General features: G+C 41.4%; 1 protein-coding gene across 3 annotated transcripts; it reads right to left on the bottom strand.

Annotated features, from left to right (window-relative positions):
• Positions 1–103: 103 nt before the first annotated feature.
• Positions 104–17,620, bottom strand: HBP1 (HMG-box transcription factor 1). 3 transcript variants are annotated; one of them, XM_041405421.1, is made up of 11 exons: positions 17,470–17,620; positions 13,422–13,614; positions 12,114–12,348; positions 11,102–11,234; positions 10,221–10,332; positions 9,989–10,101; positions 9,485–9,641; positions 8,774–8,918; positions 6,159–6,488; positions 2,736–2,890; positions 104–1,206 (listed from the first exon to the last, which is right to left on the bottom strand). In XM_041405421.1, exons 1-10 carry the CDS (start codon positions 17,482–17,484, stop codon positions 2,737–2,739), a joined length of 1,587 nt encoding a protein of 528 aa, XP_041261355.1. In that variant the 5' UTR covers positions 17,485–17,620; the 3' UTR covers positions 104–1,206; position 2,736. The 3 variants fall into 3 exon arrangements, with proteins under 3 accessions (XP_041261355.1, XP_041261354.1, XP_041261356.1); XM_041405420.1 differs by having other exon boundaries at positions 2,749–2,890; XM_041405422.1 differs by having other exon boundaries at positions 2,749–2,890; positions 13,422–13,610; positions 17,470–17,536.
• Positions 17,621–18,549: the final 929 nt, after the last annotated feature.

Below are 18,549 nucleotides of genomic sequence, written 5' to 3'. Positions count from 1 at the left end.
TACTTTGGATGGGTTCATGTAAAGACTTCCATGCAGAATGTGCTCATTGCTGCAGGGCTGACTTCATGATTAGTCTTCTTCATTTTATAAAATACACAACACCAAATTTTAATGAATTTATTTGAAATAATATACAAGAATATAGTGTGCAAAAATCTTAGGGGCAACATCATGTAGACGTGTCATAAACTGAAATTTACAGTTGTGATTCTTAAAAAAAACCCAACGCACAGCTGTTTAGTACAGGAAAAGCCATGATTGTAAATGTTCACAGCAGAAGCAATTGTAATCCTAACGCAGCTGCTCTAATTTTAGACAGTTGGAGGAGAAAAAAAAGTAAAGTGCAAGTGTTGCACATATAGTTAAGTGCAAAGTTTGCCCCCACCATAAAGATGTCTTATGGCAAAATAAAATATTGTAGAATATGTGGCAAAGACAAAACACAGAGTTATAACTATGATGGTGATGATATCAACAGCACCACTTTTCTTGAGATAATGCTATTTATTTATTTCATCCTGTCCGGGCCATTGTTTCCACCACAAAATGACAGCTCTAACTAGTGCCAGCTGATGCAAAAATACTTCCCTTGTGGCTACAAGTTTTCTAAGTGGCATCCCAAGCAGCAGCTCCCTTGCTACATCACACCACACCCTCCATTCCCACGTTCTGGTAACTTGCTGGCAGCAGGGCAGGCTGGGAAGCTGGAAGCTGATAATACACTTTGCCATTTCAGAAAATCCCAGGCCCCAGAATTGCAATTAATAATACAGTTGTGCAATACATATTAATCAGCAATAAGAATCAATGTATATAAACAGCTGTTACATATTTTAAAATTCCCCTTTTTGTACATTTTCTTTTAAAAATAAACATTTATACATATCTCCTTCGCCTCTTTCTAAAGTACTTTAGCACCACAGGATATCCATTTTCAAGCCTATATTACCTGATACATAATGAAGTTTGGAAGAAAAATAAGGCAATTTGGTTTAAAATGCTGATAGTTTTTAGCTTACTTAATGTTCTATTGTAAAAAGCAAATCTGCACTCAGGTCATTTCCACGATGGTGCCAGTATTTTATGGTCACACACAGTCACAACAAATAGTAAGACCTTGATCTTGCATCTTCTCGCCATCAAGCAACAGCCACTTTGTAAATACAGAGTTAACAGGAAAATTCATGCTTAATGCTGTTGTGAGCCCTGAGAAAAGAGAAGAGAAAACCAGGTTAGTGGTTACCAAGCAAAGGGTCCAACACTTGTTTTCAAAGCCACAAGTATCTCTAATCATTGGTCAGTTGTTCAGAAGAAAACAAAAAGGCCAAAGCAGACAGTTTTATTCCCTGATCATCAAAAGACCATCACGACTTCTGTGTCACAGCCTGGAGCCCACTGTCATTACAGACTAAGGTCACCAGACTGCTAACAGCTCAGTTCACTGAACTGGAACAATTACAAAGGCTATTTCCTGCTGTAACACTGAGTAATGGCTTCTACAGATCCTGTTCTCTTGGCCTGAAGACTGTAGGGACAAGGAAAATCCTACTACAAGGCAGGGCAAGAAAGCCTTACTGAGGCAAGCCCATCACTACTCAGCTACACACGAACACACCCCTGAGTTGCTTGAGGCTCACAGGTGAGCTGTGATCTCACCACCCAAAGCTCAAAACTGCAGTAGTGTAAGAGCAGAATAAATAAATAATATTATTTTAACTAAACCCACAAGGAAATGTAACAGAAGCTGTCACTGTTGATTAAAATAGAATGCAGTGAACAGAAAAACAGCTTGTTCCTAGCAGCTGGGATTTGGTAGAACCTTCTGCAACAAGGGACTGGAAACTGCACAAAGTATGTGCAGCAGAAAGAAGCAACTCAGTGTTGGAGCATTTCTTATTCAGTCTTAAGGCAACACTTGTATATGCTCTTGAGAAAAAAGCCTCATTTACACATCAAAGGAAAGGGGGAAACTTGAGGATGAAATATTACACCACATGGATGGATGGTTTCACCAACCATGTAGGTGAAGTCCACACCACCCTTCAAGCTTCTACCCAGCCATTAAATGGAAGAACTTGGCAAGCACTCTGTGCACCTCAGTGGATCTTCCCTTCCAATCTACTTTTCTAGTTGAACAAGCAGAATCTCCTTTTTTTGATGTTTGTTTTACATGATGTTTCGGCTTTAAAGCTCTTCTCTTTCTTAATACATGCCCCACCTACTAATACATTGCTGCAGACTCTGGCTTTCTAACAAGTGGAAAACAATTTCTTTTCCTACAGAAGTAGTGTTATCTACTGTATTTATTTTATAATGGAACAGACTAATAAATGAAAGGCATTCATGGGGAAAAAATATTTTGCTCCTATAAATTTTGCTCCCATATTATTTTGCTGATATAAATTATCAGCAAGAAAACTAGGTAAAGAAAAGGCCTTTACAGAAGATAAAAAAGTTCAAGTACAACCTTGTGAACTCACTTCAAAGTGAAAGACCACGTGCCCTTCCTTTGCATTTCACAAGCACACTAACTTCCAGTACAACAGAATCCTCAGAACTCTCATAAAATATTCAGACAGACCCTCTCCCGATCTGTCTCCTGCCAAACTGCCAAAAGCAGGTTACACAACACAGGAGAGTAAATGAAGGTTTCAGCTACTAAGAAAGCAGCTTATTCTGCAGAGAACACACTGCAGCCACCCATCTGAACACATGTAACAGCATGATGAAACCGCCTCACAAACATACAGAATTCGTTCGTTTTCTTTTCCAACAGTCAGGATTTAAACGCTTCTGCTCCTCTGCCAAGGCCTTGGCTTCTAGTGTGTACATCCTTCTTTCCTCATTTTTCATCTTCTTCCACCTGTCGCCAAGTATCACACTTATGGCTCTGCAAGATAAATGTTTACAGTACAGTCAGGACAGTGCTAAGAAATACCAGGATTTTTTTTTTGTTTTTATCTGAACACTTTAAAAAAGATGTGAGTTAAATGTCGAATTAACACACAAGGAAGAAATCAGCTGTATGTTGAAAATTGTAACAATCATATTTGTGATTATCTTCTCATAGTTCTTTTAGTAGTTAAACAGCTGAGACTTCTGTGTTAGCTGAGCATGGGTCAATGCACATTTTAACGTTTCAAAGGGTGTACATACAGCAACTGGCATAAACCAGCAAAATAGAGAAGTTGCAAAAACCACCACCAAATGGTAACTCACATTTGTTTTGCTCTACTTTCATACTAGAAGATCATATGACAGATTTGCTGAAAATATGTTCTCTAATAATTAGAGCAATGAACTGAATATGACCTCAGCCAAATATTTGATTAACTGCAAGTCCCCATGTCTATTTAATCAATATCTGTAGCTTCTTCCACCTTCAATCCATCCTGGGTGGAACATACTGCTAAGTTTCCATTCCTGTGCAAATGGAACCATTTGTTCTAATACATCTATCACCATTTCCAGAAACTGAATTAATTCCTTTCCTTACAAACTCTAGGTCTTTTGACAACATTTCCCTGTACCAGCCTGCCATATTGCTTAACTGCACTCCCAAATGTTGGATCAATATCCCATTAAAGCTTTAACTCCGTCTTTTAGCAGAATGAAAATCTCCAAACAACAGCTCTTTTATCAATGACTATTAAAGCTAAGAAGTGGTTTGTACTTTGGCTTCAGATTACAGCAATGAGAGTTCTGTGACTGGCTGTAAGAAAAAGGTGGACACAACTAAGTCCTTTTCTTTCTCCTATTAATAAAATTCCTTGCTGGCAGCGAAGACACTCAAACAGAATCATGACAATTAGAGTGTCATCAACTATTGCCATAACATGGCACACACAGCAATCCTGAATGCTGTTCTGCACCACAGAAAAAAAAATGGTTTTGACTCCTGCAAGGCAGTGTGGTGCTGTTCAGGTTTCCGTGAGCTGCAGAGCGCTCAGGGACCACATCCCAGAGTGCCCAGACAGCCCCTGAGCCTGCACTGCCCTGTGCTCTGATGACTCCTCAGAGAAAACTTCTCCAGGGAACACCACATCCCATTGCCATCAAACCCCTCTGCACAGCCTGTCTCTTTGGCAATGGGATTTCTGTTTTTCTGTCCAAACTGAGAACCAGTATCTTTGCTCTGTCATCAGAAGCAAACATACCCAGTTTAAGGAGAAGATTTTTCATCTTCTGACAGTATCCAGAGGCATATCACCAGTACCCTGTCTGCTCTGGGTCATCCAGCTTCTGTACTGGATCACTCACACCCTCAGGAAAGAACACGGTGACCCAGAGAGAGCAGGTCTGCTGTAAAGCCGTTGCCTTCCCAAATAAAGATGCACCATGAAATCTTTTAAACAAAAATATAATTTCCCTCATCTCTAGGAAGTCCACTACTCAAATAATTTCTGAACACACAACCAAGTTCAACTACAGTTATGGTGTTACAGTGAATATCCAGAAAATGAACAAATGCAGCCCTAACACCAGTTTTTCAAATAGGATCTTGCAGTCCTTTAAGTATCGTGACTCTTGACTTCTGCTTTGAATGTTTACAAGCTCACTGTCTTGCTGACATGCCTTGAGCTGCTTTGTCTCAAAATAGGCCATTTAACTCAGAATACCTCAAGTCTGTACTTTCTTACTCCCTTAAGGAAGTAACAGCAGTAAACATAAGAACTCCACTGCACAGAAGTGGCTACTATGTTGTAAGATCTACACAGTAATCTGAAAATGACAGAAAGTTACATTTAAAAAACATGAGAGTTGCCTCCCAGCAGCTAAATTAATGAATGCCTCAGCAACACTTGAGTGACAGTAGCTGAATGCCTGTATCAATTATCACTAATGCTATTTCTGCCACCCTGTGTTTCATGGGTGCCATGGAACTGCAGCCAAAAGCTGCAGTGCCTTCCAAGCAGGACAGTGAGCAGTGCATTTTGAACCGTACTTGTAACTTTGTCATCTCTCTCCTTCAAGGTAAACCTGCTCACTGTCCTGCTTGCTCATTGAAATATTCAATTCATTTTCACATCCATGCAGCCACAGCTCCAGTTCACTGCATCCATTTGAAATCAGCATTTTCAGCTAAATTTACAACCATCATAAACTTTCCTGGCTGACATTCTGTTCCATTTCTCATTGATAGCTGCAATCAGTGTGAAGGCAGCAGATCTGCTTCACTGAACTCACTATAAACATTACACAACATCATTGTCAGGACACACAAGACTGGCTGGGATTGTTTGGCTGGATTTTATATTTCAGCACCAGTTACAGCCTCCTTATTAGAACATTATAAAATAAAACCCCTTTCAAAGCCCTGCCAACTTTAATTTTTACCAGATTTAGTTCAAGAATTTTTATGCCACAATGCAATTTTTACAGTGACAGCTTTTATAAAATTACACACAGTAAAAAATCTGATTGTAAGATCAGTCCATGTTTGTGTGTTTTGGTTTCTATTTACATATGCACAATTAGCACCAAATATTACTTTAAATATATGTAATGGAAATCTTAATAAAAATGTTTAAAAGCAAACATGCTAGAAATTAAGAACAAAATAACAAACTAACAAAGACCCATCCCCCAAACACAGTCATACAATTCTTCCTGCAAGTTTCAACAGATCGTTGAATGCTTTTAGGGCAAGAAAAATTTGGCAATGAGCTGTCTGGATGATGATCTTTGAGATGTCCTAACTTATCAGTACTCCACTATTCAACAGGATATAGAGAATGGAAATAAATGCTTGTAACTTCAGGACCAATTTGCAATAATACGTCAAGACTTAATTAGAAGAACCAGAAACTCCCTTTTTTCCATTACAGCGCAAAAGCAGAGCAGCTCATCACTGTAAACAACGGCTCTGTATTTGTGCCTCTGCCAGTGCACACATGCATGTATCAGTTGCTTTACCCCAATGTTTTATCAGAAGGTAAATTTGCCAAAAATGGTTTGCATCATGTTCACCGAGTACTGAAAATATTCACAGTCCACCCATAAACCACCCTTTATGTTAACATTTTTCAAAACTTATTCTTAAAACAATACACACATTTCAGTTCAAATGCAACATTCAGTCTATTTAAATCTTCAAGTGGGACACAGATATTCTTCTAACTCACCAGTAATAGCAAAACTACAGTTTGTATCATTACCTGTTGTCTTTCCCTGGATACATCTGAGTGTATTCAACTCTGTATTTTTTGGCAAAAAGCATGAAGGCATTCATTGGTCTTTTGCACTTGTTTGGAGAAGTGGCACTCACAGTACTTGCAGTCCCTGAGCTGTGGCTTTTGCCAGCTTTGCTGTACAAGGGATTGGAGGAAAGATGTGACGATGCAGCAGAGGCACAGTTTTTACTACTGCATTGTGATCTCTCAGCATCCTGACTGCTCGCTCCCGCACAGGACAGCGAGGCGCGGCGCTGGCGAGCCATGCTGCTGAGCACGTACACGGCAGACGAGTCCATCGGGGTGAAATCGTAACTGCAGGGAAAGGACACATCATAAAGCCAGCCAGTAATTTTCACGTTAAACCCCTAAATACCTGTGCACTCTTCAATTTTATTACAATTCTAGTATTCTGCCCTTTTTCGTGACACAATGATTTGTGCTTGATGTGGATGTCAGTGTGAAAAACAAAAAACTACAGGACTTTGGCAGGTAAGTTAGTATTTTCTTCAGTGTGATGAAGACTGCAACTTTCCGTGTTCTGCTATGTACTTTCCTCAGCTATGTATCTGTTAACTTTATTATGTCTTAAAACTCCATTCTCTTTTTAAACACACTTTTTTCTTTCTGCTTCTGCCCTTACCGTAAATCAAACCTGATCAGTGAATGACAGGTACAGAAAGGAAAGAAATGCAAAGAGTTCACTTGCAACCATATACTAATGGCAAATATGAAACCACTATATTGAAATAAATTACATTATATTCACTTCAGTACAACTAACTCCTCTGGGCAGTGGAACACGCACTATTTTACACACAAACCGTCCAGCCAGGTTAAAGCCCGGCGCAGAGCCCGTGACTCGGCAGGACTCGATGCTCTGCTGACAAACGCCTGCCCTCTAGTGACACAACCGCGACATTCCCTCGAGGCATCTCAACTGCGGAGGTGACTTGTTTCCAGAAAATTCACACCTCCAAATACCACAAACTCTTGCAATTTTTAGCTGACCAATGACTACAATTAACTTCTAATCACTAAAGAAGTAGTTTTGCTCCACAGACTGTTACCATCTCCGGGTGGGAAAAGCACTCTTGGAAAGGGGCTACTCAATCATAAATCTAAACCACTAAGTTACCACCACAAGATAAACACAGAAGGTATACATGCTAAGGCTCCTCTTACCTATTGCTCAGTGTGGCTACAGTTGCATGATTTATGGCCAAAATAAGGGTTTTGAAGAGCTTTTTTGTGAATATCAAGTAGAACTACTAGCAAGGAAATCCTGCATGTGGCAGCCCAGCCCCATCTGCAAAGGCAGCTCCTCTCGTGGGACAGAGCCACGGGGAAATCTGGAGCCCAACGAGTGGCCTGCACCACCCCTCGTCAGCAAAGTGCAAAGAAGGGATAATGCTGACCATCCTGCAGGCTATCACAAGATAAGGAGAAAGGACCTCTGTTCACAACAGGCCAGAACCCTTCCTATTCCTAATCTCCTGCCCATAAAACAGAAACAGCATTTTGTTTTTAGTTCTTCTGTCCTGTTATCACAGCTGCAGCTGCTGCATGCTCCTTACTCAGTCACTCCCTTCTGCCCAGAAAGACAAGGAACTTGAAGTACAAGGCAGTATTCAGCTGGGCTGCAAACTAGTAAGGAGCCAGAAATCCAGATTTTTCAGTGACATGTCGCTACCATGACTCTAACAGCTAACTTGGAGTAACCAGGAGTTAACAAAAATGCCCAGACAGCAAATGAATAAAGCCAAGCAATCTGAACTTTTTCTATGCCAGGCTGAAATCATACAAGAGCTCTCAGGGCTTGAACTGCAAATAGCATCTTAAATTCCCTTTTTTCTGCTGTAATAAACCAAAGTGAAACTAGATTAAAAACAGATGCTAAAAAGCCACTAACATCATAGGAAAAGATGGATTTTACTAAACCTTAAAATCTCAAAACAGTATGGAAAAATCTTTATAATTTCCCTAGACTCTTAGAGTAATTTATGTTGAACAGGACTTCTGAAGGTTATCTGGTTGAAGTTCTAGCTCAGGTAAACCCCAAAGTGAATCAAACTGTGAAGTTAGGTAAATTTGATCTAATAAAAAGAATGCCAAAAAACAGAATACACAAAAATAATAAGGTTATGAACATACTGTATTCTAGAGCCACTGCACATGCATTTGCCACTAAGAAACTACTCAGGTAATTCAGATGTATTGTTGCATATTGAGCATGAGATAACAGCTGGCAGACATACTATTGTCAGAAAATTGTACTAGGTTTTTCAAACATAATCCACTTTATCTGGAGAATTTATAAAGACAATATATATATATATTTACTGCTTTATCTAATCTGCCTTAAACTATCATAAAAAGAGGCTAAAAATTTATTTCACTCCAAGGCACGACTTTGCAGTTTAGAGAGCACATAATTACACAGCCTTCCTAGTACTGAGTATTATTTTTTCCCTATCATTTATCTCATATTGCCAAAACTATTCTCTCTTTCCTCTATATAATGCTTCAAGTTCTTCCAGACTTAACGTGCCTACTCATTAAATACAAGAACCACTGAGGCCACTTTATCCAAAAATTACCTTTTAAATGTATCAAAAACACCTGAATCATCAAAGTTAATGGCATCAGGGTGTCCAGGAGGTAGACACAGATCTCCAAGATGCATTTCACAGCATGGAATGCCATGCTGTACCACAGTCAAGCTTGGATAAAAAGATGACCAACCTGAAGTGGTAAAGAGTTAAATTAGACAAACGGCCAGACAATCTCTCCAGTTCTTCATTGGAGCAATCCTATATCTTGAAATTACATAATTTTATAAAAATGTTCTGATGTAGTTTCTTTCACACAAGAAAAATCAGAAATTCTTACCTAGGGAATTGTTATTGCAAACAGTTTATTTTTATCTCAAATAAAATCTCATTCTAGCAAAAAAGGAATCAAATCCTGGAGACTTTTACCATCAGAAGTTCCATTTTTAACAAGTGAGAAAAGCCTCCCTTATTTGAAGTTTTCCTGTCTCCCCCCACCCCAGTCTGTCTACTTTCCTGAGCTCCATTGATATACTCAATGAAATCTTTCCTTATGAGATAGGCAGTATTCAAGGAGCTTTATGGCTTTACAGGTTTTTTTGTTTGTTCATCTTCCGGATTTCTTTACAAAGATAGCAAACTGTTTCTACACCACAACTTTTATCACTTTCATGAACATTATGGGATACCAAAAAAATCTGCAGTCACTTTCTGAGAATATTTTAATATGCAAGCAAGTGTACTTGAGGTATTTCATACCTTTATTTTTAACATAAAATGGATGATCGAGTCTGCATTCTACGGTAAGCAAGCCATCCTCCACTGTGCCAGGATCAAAAGTCAGCTTCAGCACTGACTCACCACAGGAAATGCTTTCTTCATGAGAAATCAACTTCAAACCATTGGAACCATAGTCCTGTTAACACACACACAGTTCAAAAAATTTCCCCCAAGAAAAGCATATACCTGTACATACTCTAGGTGTATACTCATTACCATACATTGTATTAAAAAATAACAATATTCTAATTTGTGTTTCTATCCAGCTATAAATTAATAAAGATGACACACATTCAAAACATACATAAATTAATTCAGTTCAAGTGCCTTTCTGTGAGATCCACAAACAGCACAGTGATCAGCTCTAAACAACATTCATGTCAACATATTTTCCTGAGACAGTAATTAAAGGCACAGGGGTAATGTAAGAAACAAAATATTTGCTACAAGTATTGCAGTGAGCTTGTCAGAACTAACAACTACCTTGTAAGGACTGACTGGGAGATTTTCCTCTTTTCCACAGCTTTCAGATCTTGCAAACTCTTCAACATCCTGCCACTCTTTATTGCGTCCTTTATGAAAGCACAAGCGAGAGCCTAACAGATTTTTTCAAGGAAAAAAAGAACATTAGTGTTAGGTAAAAAAGTCTGTGCTACAAGAAAAAACAACTACAAGACAAAACAAATACTGATTTCATGACACATGCTATTTTTACCTTTTAGAAAACAATGCCAGACAGTTGAGGGCCAGGAATGGCACCATCCTAAATCATCATCATCTGAAAGTGATGACATGCAGAAAATGCCAGATTCTGATTCACTATTTGCCTATTAAAAAAAAAAGCAAAATGGTGTTGGTATTTTATTGCACAGGATTTTAGGGCTGCTCTTATATGCCTTAAGACAGTCTCTAATTTACACTTGTGGCATCATTTCGCCTTAAATACTAATAGGAATGTAACATGAAGACAAAGATTAAAGGAATGCAATAAATGTGAATGGATTGTTTTCATGTCCTTTTCTGAGATGCATCCTGACATTTTTAGGTTTCATTCTCTGAGATTCTTTAATCCCTATGGATTATCTTACGTTCATGTGTGAGCATTTTACACCTCATCATTCCTTAGTCATCTACAGAATCATTTAAAGCACATTACTTTATGGTCCAGTTACTGGAAAGCTGTAGGCTCAAGGCAGTTGTAGATAAATCCCTGGAGAAAATTCACCGTTGTTAACAAATTTCAGATACTAATTAATAAATGGGAGAAGGAGACACTGGACTGATGGGTTTTGTGCACCTCAGAGGAGATGGATCCGTATCTCCTTTTGAGGCATCAAATGAGATAACATTTTTTTAAAGCTTGCTAAAGAAGGAATCACAATAGAAGCAGAGCTTTCTTAGAAAGTGATCTCGTCACAAAAAATATGAAACAGCACTACAAGTCTGCCCTGTGTGGTAAAAAGAGAAGTAACAGAAAATCTACTTTAAATAGCAATAGTATTAACACTAAACAGATTTTTTTTTAAGCTAGTTTCCCTTGTAAAAAAACTTAACCCATTGTTCATACGTGTTTTAAAATGTTTCAGAACGACTCACCCTTTCATGTCTGACTGGTGTTTCATCCACATCATTCTTGGAGAAGTTAGGATCATTGTTTGAAGATCCTGGTGGAGGACGTGCATAGGAATGTAAACTTTTGCTCGTTGCTATAATGCGAACAGGAGATGATCTACAACAGAAACATTTATTTTAAAATATCTCAGATTAAGACAACATGAGACTTTGCTGCCATTGCTCTAAAATGCTTTTATTGCAAATATTTCTGTTTGCATGAGCTGAACACCAAACAAACCTCCCACACACTAGTATTCCAACGGGATGATTAAAGGGCACAAGCTCAGGCACAGAGAATGCTTAGCATAACTCCTGCATAGGTTCCATACAGCACCCAAATGACAGTATTACTTCCACAGTGGCATCTCCTTAGCACAATGCTGAACTTTTTACAAATTTTCTGATTAAAAACCTAAAAAAAGCTGTACAATAAAAAGGGAAGCCCAGAAATTTCCAAGATCCCACACTTGCTGCTCACAGCCTTACAGAATTTACAGATCACAAACCTGAGACAGTTATCACTGAAATATACATTGCATTAGATGTCCAATTAGCTGTTAAAAAAAAAAATTAAAATCTGAAGTCTGTGCACTAGGAAGCTTTAAAATTTAATGTAAGAAATTCCTCCTAGTTTTTATCTGCTGCTTCACATGAGGTAAATGTCCATAATTTCTGAGCCTGCTGTGGATAGGCAATGTCTTTACATCATCCTATGTCATTCATGACTGGAAATTAAGCAGTTTTTGCACCAGGCTCTGTGAGCCTGCTGTGGATAGGCAATGTCTTTACATCATCCTATGTCATCCATGGCTGGAAATTAAGCAGCTTTTGCACCAGGCTCTAAGATGAGTTCTGTGCATACTTTCACAGAACAAATAACAAGACAAAAAAACAGGGCTCCAGTTCAAAGTCAGAGGGTGTAAAGAGTAAAAGAAATATTTTGGAGACAGGATTATAAATCTCTATTGTTCAAAACTGAAATGAGTGTCAGTACCTGTTATAAAAAGCACACTGCATCAAAGGACTCTGAGGACTTGTGGCTATATTTGCTAATTCTGTCAACCAGTTCACCCCATTCTCACAAGAATAAGCATTTTCTGGATTGCTGTTTGAGGTATGTTGGCTCCATGAAGGCCTTGAACATTCCTGATGTGAAACATCAGCACCAAGCTGAAAAAGTGCAGGTGGGGTAGAATCTGTCTGCACAGCCTGTAATTCAGGAAGATCATCTACAAACAAATGCACAAATTACCACAATTATACTCAGTTCTCTGCTGTCTCTCAATTTGACACCAAACCTTGCAAATTTGATTAAAAAAACCAAACTACAATAATTTCTCATATGACAACTACCAACATTTCACAAACCCTGTTCATAAAAATGGCCACAGAAACAGTAACATCTCTAGTCAATTATATAGTCACACAAGAAATTTAAGAAAAAAATAGGTAACTATATAAAAATGTAGTTTTGATTTTAAAGTTTTTACTAGATTGACCAGTTCACACAGAACTATACTGCAGTATTATTCAAAAACAACACGCTTCACTAAAATACTAAAAGATTCCACAAAGACAACTAAATTATCTGTCCTTGAAGGTATGACACTAAAAAAATTCACTATCAGACCATGTTCAAGGTAAAAGGTTTCTACCAGGGAACCAAAGTTAAATAACTCAGATTAAATAAATCATGAAAGCTGGGTATACAGCCTGGTAGGGTGAATTCCCAACAATATACACCTTTCCTATCCCATACAGAGTAAGAGAAAAGACCCCAGCTTGTTAAAAGAAGTCTGTGCTATGTGCTGTCATATAACTAAGTATCGTTATTCTTAATGACTCCATAATTTAAATAAATGTGTTAATATTTCACAGATTATATTGATACTTTCTAAGGTATATGGTTTTTCTCCAATCCTTAAGAACTGAAGTAACCTTCCTCTATCCCAGAATCTTTATTTGCAGCAGATCTAAAGCAACGTGATTCCCCTTTAGGAGGAGCTCTTGAGCTTTCTGTTTGTTTTTCTTGTGCCAGAAAAACCCTGTTCCTCTGGGGATTAGAAGCAGAAATTTGTGGCTGGGAGTTCAAGAACATATTTGAGTCAACAGGCCAGTGTGTCAGGACTGGAAATGGGTTAAAGGGAAAAGTGACTGCAAATACCTTCAGATGTCACAATTCCCTGCCCTACTCAAGTTAAAAATCAGCAATTTCATTCAATCAGCTTCCAATAATTTCAGTATAGGAAATCTAAAACAAACTTCAGAATTCAGTTTCCTCTGAAAAAATCTTGTTATTTACCAAGTTCCATGTGTTCATCACAGGATGCATATCCAGGAGAAGAGGGCAGGTTTTCATTACACTTCAGCAACTCCAGTGACTCGTTCATCCCTGAAGTTCTCTTGTCCACTACCAGAAGGAGTTTCTGAACTGCATTAGGCATTTGATTGGTCTTCACTTCCCACACCATGTTAGGATGCTCCAAAGTATCTGACTTTAGAAAGACAGAGGTTAGAAATTTGTATACATGTGAACTGTTTTAAGTTGCATAAGATATACTACTTCATTACCAGGGCCCTAAATCCTCATTAGTCTGCTGAGTATCACAGCATATTTTAGGGGTGTCTAGATACAATCTTGTACAATCCTTACAGAAAACAGAGCTAACTCTGAAGTCAAGAGGCTACCTGGGGCGCTGGCCACTTGAGTTTCTAGTATCTTGAAGAACGGAGACTCCCTGGCACTTCCCCTGTTCCAGGAACCACTCTTGCTGTAAAGAAGCTGTTCCTCATGCAGGTTTGAACTTCCCACAGCCTGTGCCCACTGCCTTCAAGAGTCTGGAGTTACCTCAACCACCACTCAAGCCAAGATGAACAACATTCACTAGGTACCCTAAGCCACTCAGCCCATCACAAAAGGCCATCAGATGGGTCAGACAAGATTTGATTTTGGCTGATCTGTCCTGGCTATTCCAGACAACTTGCCTTACAAAGAGGGTGGACATGGCTGTCAGGACAATTTGCCCCATAAAATACCTGAAGGCTGAGGCTGACCAGTCTGTAGTTTCCCCACATTCTCCTCCTTGAAGCCTGGTGTGACATTTTCTTTCTCCAGTTATTGGGAGCCATCCTGCTGCCAAATCCACTGCTTTCTGGAGACCATCCTCACAATACATCCCTGCCCAGGGCAGGGGGCTTGGAGCTAGATGACCTTTAAGGTCCTTTCAAACCCAAAACATTCTGTGACCCACGACTGACACTTGCCTGGAGGGATCCCATCTGCCCCACTGCCTCAGGCACAGATGCCTCACAGAACCAGCCTGCCCCTCACTTACTCCACATCTATCACAGACAAAGGAATGTCTTGCTCTTTCAGAGGCAAGCTGCTACACTCAGGGACTTGAGAAACCTGGGAACAGGCCTGGAAAATGAAGAGCAAAGCAAAAATGCTGTCCTCAGCCTTGTGAGATCAGGCCTCCTGTGCCATTTAGGATCAGGCCCATATTTTCCCCAATTGCCCTTTCAGCACTGGTGTCTCTGCAGAAGCCTTTTCCACTCCCCTTCCCATCTCTGGCCTCCAGGAAGAGTCTCAAACACACTGGACTCCTAAAATCCTTCACTGCTTTGCAAATGGAAAGATGAAGATGCCTCTACTGGAAGATTTCACTTCATTTTCATTTCCCCAAATCCTAGTAATGTTTACACCAAACCCACTGTGTTAGACCATCTTCAGCAGAGAACTGTGTGCTTATTCTACACAACCACTGTCTCTAAAACCTGGTAAATAATGTTATTCCAATCTTTAGTAATTTGGTTATCTACTTCTTTTTTTTTTTTAAGATGAGGACGAATTAAAGCTACCATAACATGATTAGCTTGTACTTTAATGAAGTGTCCTTGAAAAGATAATGAGTTTCTCATGAAATAGCAGAAAACAGCTTATAAGAAAGAAAGCTTGAGAAGTCTGCCATATGCATGTCCACTAAGTAAGCTACATTAGAGAAATACCAACAACAGCTGAAAAAAAGCACAATAGTTTCGTATCATAGAATGAGTGGGTTGGAAGTGACTCCTGGAGGTCATCTAGCCCAGGACTAACCCTCTACTCTAAAGCAGGTTCACCTACAGCAGGTTGCACAGGTTCATGTCCAGGAGGGTTTTGACTGGAAAATTTCTACCCTTCTGATCTCCTAATCTTTCAAATATATGCAAAATTTATATAAACTTGCATACTAAACATAAAAAGGTGTTTGATTCTACTCAAATGGCACTACTACAAAGCTACAGCGGCTTATTGTGATTTTAAGGTGGAGAAGAAAGGTCACAGAAATGAGAATACACAACTCAAACTATCAGTGACATTATTTTCAGCTCCAGAAAACATCTTTAACAAAATTTATACCCCTGTCACCCATGAGTGACTGTAAAATTAGGGAACACCACAAGAGCACATAGCTCAGTTATTTCTGAACAGAAAAACCAGACCTCAGAAGTACAGATCAGGACCTTGAAGATTATCTCCAACTAATCAACTCTGAAAAGCCACTCCTTGTTTTTCTGGCTTATCTACGTCTTTCCTTTCCCTCCTTCTGCCCTGTTGTTTGTTTTATTTTTCCCTCTATTTTTTCTCTCTTCCTTTCCCATTTTTCTTCCAAAATGAAAAAGCAAACTTATTTCTAGAATGTTACCTTCTCCTTCCTTCCTTCCTGCCAGGTGCCAAGACTTGAAAGTCTGTGTCCAACACTCTGAAGGTCAGAGATAAGGTACAGATACAAAATGCTAGTCTGACAAGAAAGATACTTGTTTGAGAAATGAATTATTCCTCCAAGTCACAAGAATTTCTCCAAACCAAGTCATCTGTGTACAAAAGCCAAAAAATCCTCTAACAAATGAATTACAATGAAACTGAAAGAGAATTACAAAGAAAAACAAACCACCCAACTTTACTTTTCAAATTTTTTATTCTGCTTGATTAAAGCCTGCTTTGGACATCATGTCCTGTTCTCCTGAGCCTTTCAATGGTTTGAACATGAAGGGATCGGTCATTAACTAGCCTGTAAAGATATTTTAAAATTCAACTTTATGTTGAAAATTTGTTGTGCCAGATGTTGTCTAGAACCATGCTTCACAGGACTGTAATTACCGCGGCTGTCTTGGGAGGCTAAATGAAATTACTGCTTTGTGCTTTAAAGTAAGTTAATTTGTCACGATAAAACAAATGGCGCTACTAACAAAGACTTTATTAATTGAACCATGTCTATTTCTGAGGGCCAAAAATAAACTTGGGGAAAAAGTAAATAAAGACTGTGGCTGAGAAAGGGTTCAGCAGGAACCGGGCAGCATCCACCCAAACCGCACTGCGCAGGAATGCCTGGGTGGAAGCGCTTCCCGTGGCTTTTTTCCTTCTGCTATTTGCCTTTCTTCCCCCAACCTACTGACGAAGTTTCAGGCCAGGTCTACGCCTGAGCAATAAGCTGGACGGAGTTGAATTCGGAGAACAGCTTCTCCAAGCAAAACACAACATACTGGCAAGACTGGATCTACACCAGGGACTTTTCCTGGCGCAGCTGCTTTGATCAGGAATCCTCGCTGCACATCCCCGGCCGTGCCAGAGCGCGCAGCCGAGGCACAGCGTGATTCACCATGTTTTCGAAGCCCGGGCGGCCTGTTCGCTGACGCAGGGCGGGCCGCGCTGCCCCCGCCGCCCCAGCCCTGCGGCGGGCCCCTGAGGCCGAGGAGCCCCCCGGGAGGAGCCCCCCGGGCCCCCCTCACACGCAGCCCCGCGGGGCCTCCCCCCGCCCGTCACGTGACCTTGTTTACACCCGCGGCCGCACGGCGCACGCGCGCTCGGCCCCATTCATTCGAACTGCGTAACAGCGGCCCGGGGGGGCCCCCCGCGCTCCGGCCGCCGCTCCCCCCGCGGGGCCCCCCGGCACCCACCGGCACCCCGAACACTCCCCGTGCCGCAGAGCTGCTGCTCCCGCAGCGGGCACAGCGCCCTCGCTCCGACAGACCGCGGCGGGCAGCGGCTCCCCGGGGAAAACAAGGGGGGGGACAACCCCCCTATTCCGATTGTTTTCATGGTTTGAAAGAGCACAAAGAGGGCAGGTACACCCCGCGAGTTTCAACCCAGCGGTGCGGCAGGACGGCGGCTCCGCGGAACCGGTCAGGGAAGGCGCACAGTAAACAATGTCCGATGTTCCCGTCGCCGTCAAAAGATTGGACTCCGCGACCGCCTCAACTCGACCCGCGGCCGCGACCACTCTTCTCTGACCTACCGAAGCCCTCCCGTCCCCCGCCAGAGCCTCGCAGCCCCCAAAAGCGGCAGCTCGAAACTTTGTAGCACTTACCGAACCCGTCGCCATTACCGAGTTCCCCTCGGCTGCCCCCCCGCCCCGTCCTCTCGACGGGTCCCGCCCCCTACGGGCGCTGCTCGGGCGCTGACTGGCCAGAAGCGACGTTGCTCAATTCACAGCCCCTTCCTATTGGCTAGTTGGCCTGCCTGTCAGGACTCCTCCCGGAGGGCGGGCATGTTTTGACTCTCCTGCACAGCGGATTGCACGGCGCCGCACATCAATCACCCCCGTGCGGCGCTCCGATTGGCCGATGTCACGACCAGCGCGCGCAGTGGCACTCTGGGAGCTGTAGTCACTACCGCCGCCCGCGCCTGCCCACGGGTCCGCGATAAGACGACAGCCCCCAGGATGCCCCGCGCGGCCCCCGCGCTAGTAAACAAGCGGTGCGGGACACGTGTAGCCGGCCCGGCCGCGGCCCGCCCCGCAGAGCCCCTCAAGGCCCCGCACGGCCCTTCCCGCGCCGAGCCCGGGCCACGGCCACGGCGGCGGCGCGGAGGGCAAAGGAGCTTGCTAAAGGTCAGGGAGTGAGTCAGCAGCTGGCCTCGTCCCTGGTCCCTCTTTCATTGAAAAGGCACTGGTGGGAGCTTAGGCCCAAAATACAATTTGGGGTGGGTAGGAGAAAATAAATTAAATCCGTGCAGGTTTATCAGTCCAGTAATGTTTCCCAGACAGTCGCATACTTTTATTACCAAAATAACAGTGTGGTTTGGTTAAACATTACTATTGAACATTTTCCCACTTCTACCCATTAACTCCAAGAGATCAGAGAGACCAGACTCCTCCAGAGACCACATCTTCGTCACAGAATACATTAATTACTGGGCATGGTGTGATAGAAAACAAGTACACACACAATTCAGAAATAGAAACTGATGGACAGTTATAATATTTTGCAACTGTTGGGATTTTCCCAACAAATGCCCTTCTTTCTTAGCCTTCTGTCAGCATCATTCCAGAAATGAGCACGTGTCTGAAATCCTGTCTCAGAACCTTTGCTGTAATTTGGTATCTGGGCCAGTTCTGCCTTTCAGGCATGCTAACATAGCACTGCATGAAAATAAGAAAAAAAAAAAA

The sequence above is a fragment of the Onychostruthus taczanowskii genome, unplaced genomic scaffold, assembly GCF_017590055.1.
Source record: "Onychostruthus taczanowskii isolate IOZ18803 unplaced genomic scaffold, ASM1759005v1 scaffold23, whole genome shotgun sequence".
Taxonomy (NCBI): domain Eukaryota; kingdom Metazoa; phylum Chordata; class Aves; order Passeriformes; family Passeridae; genus Onychostruthus; species Onychostruthus taczanowskii.
The sequence above is the reverse complement of the archived record's forward strand: the minus strand, read 5'-3'. Positions and strand labels throughout refer to the sequence as shown.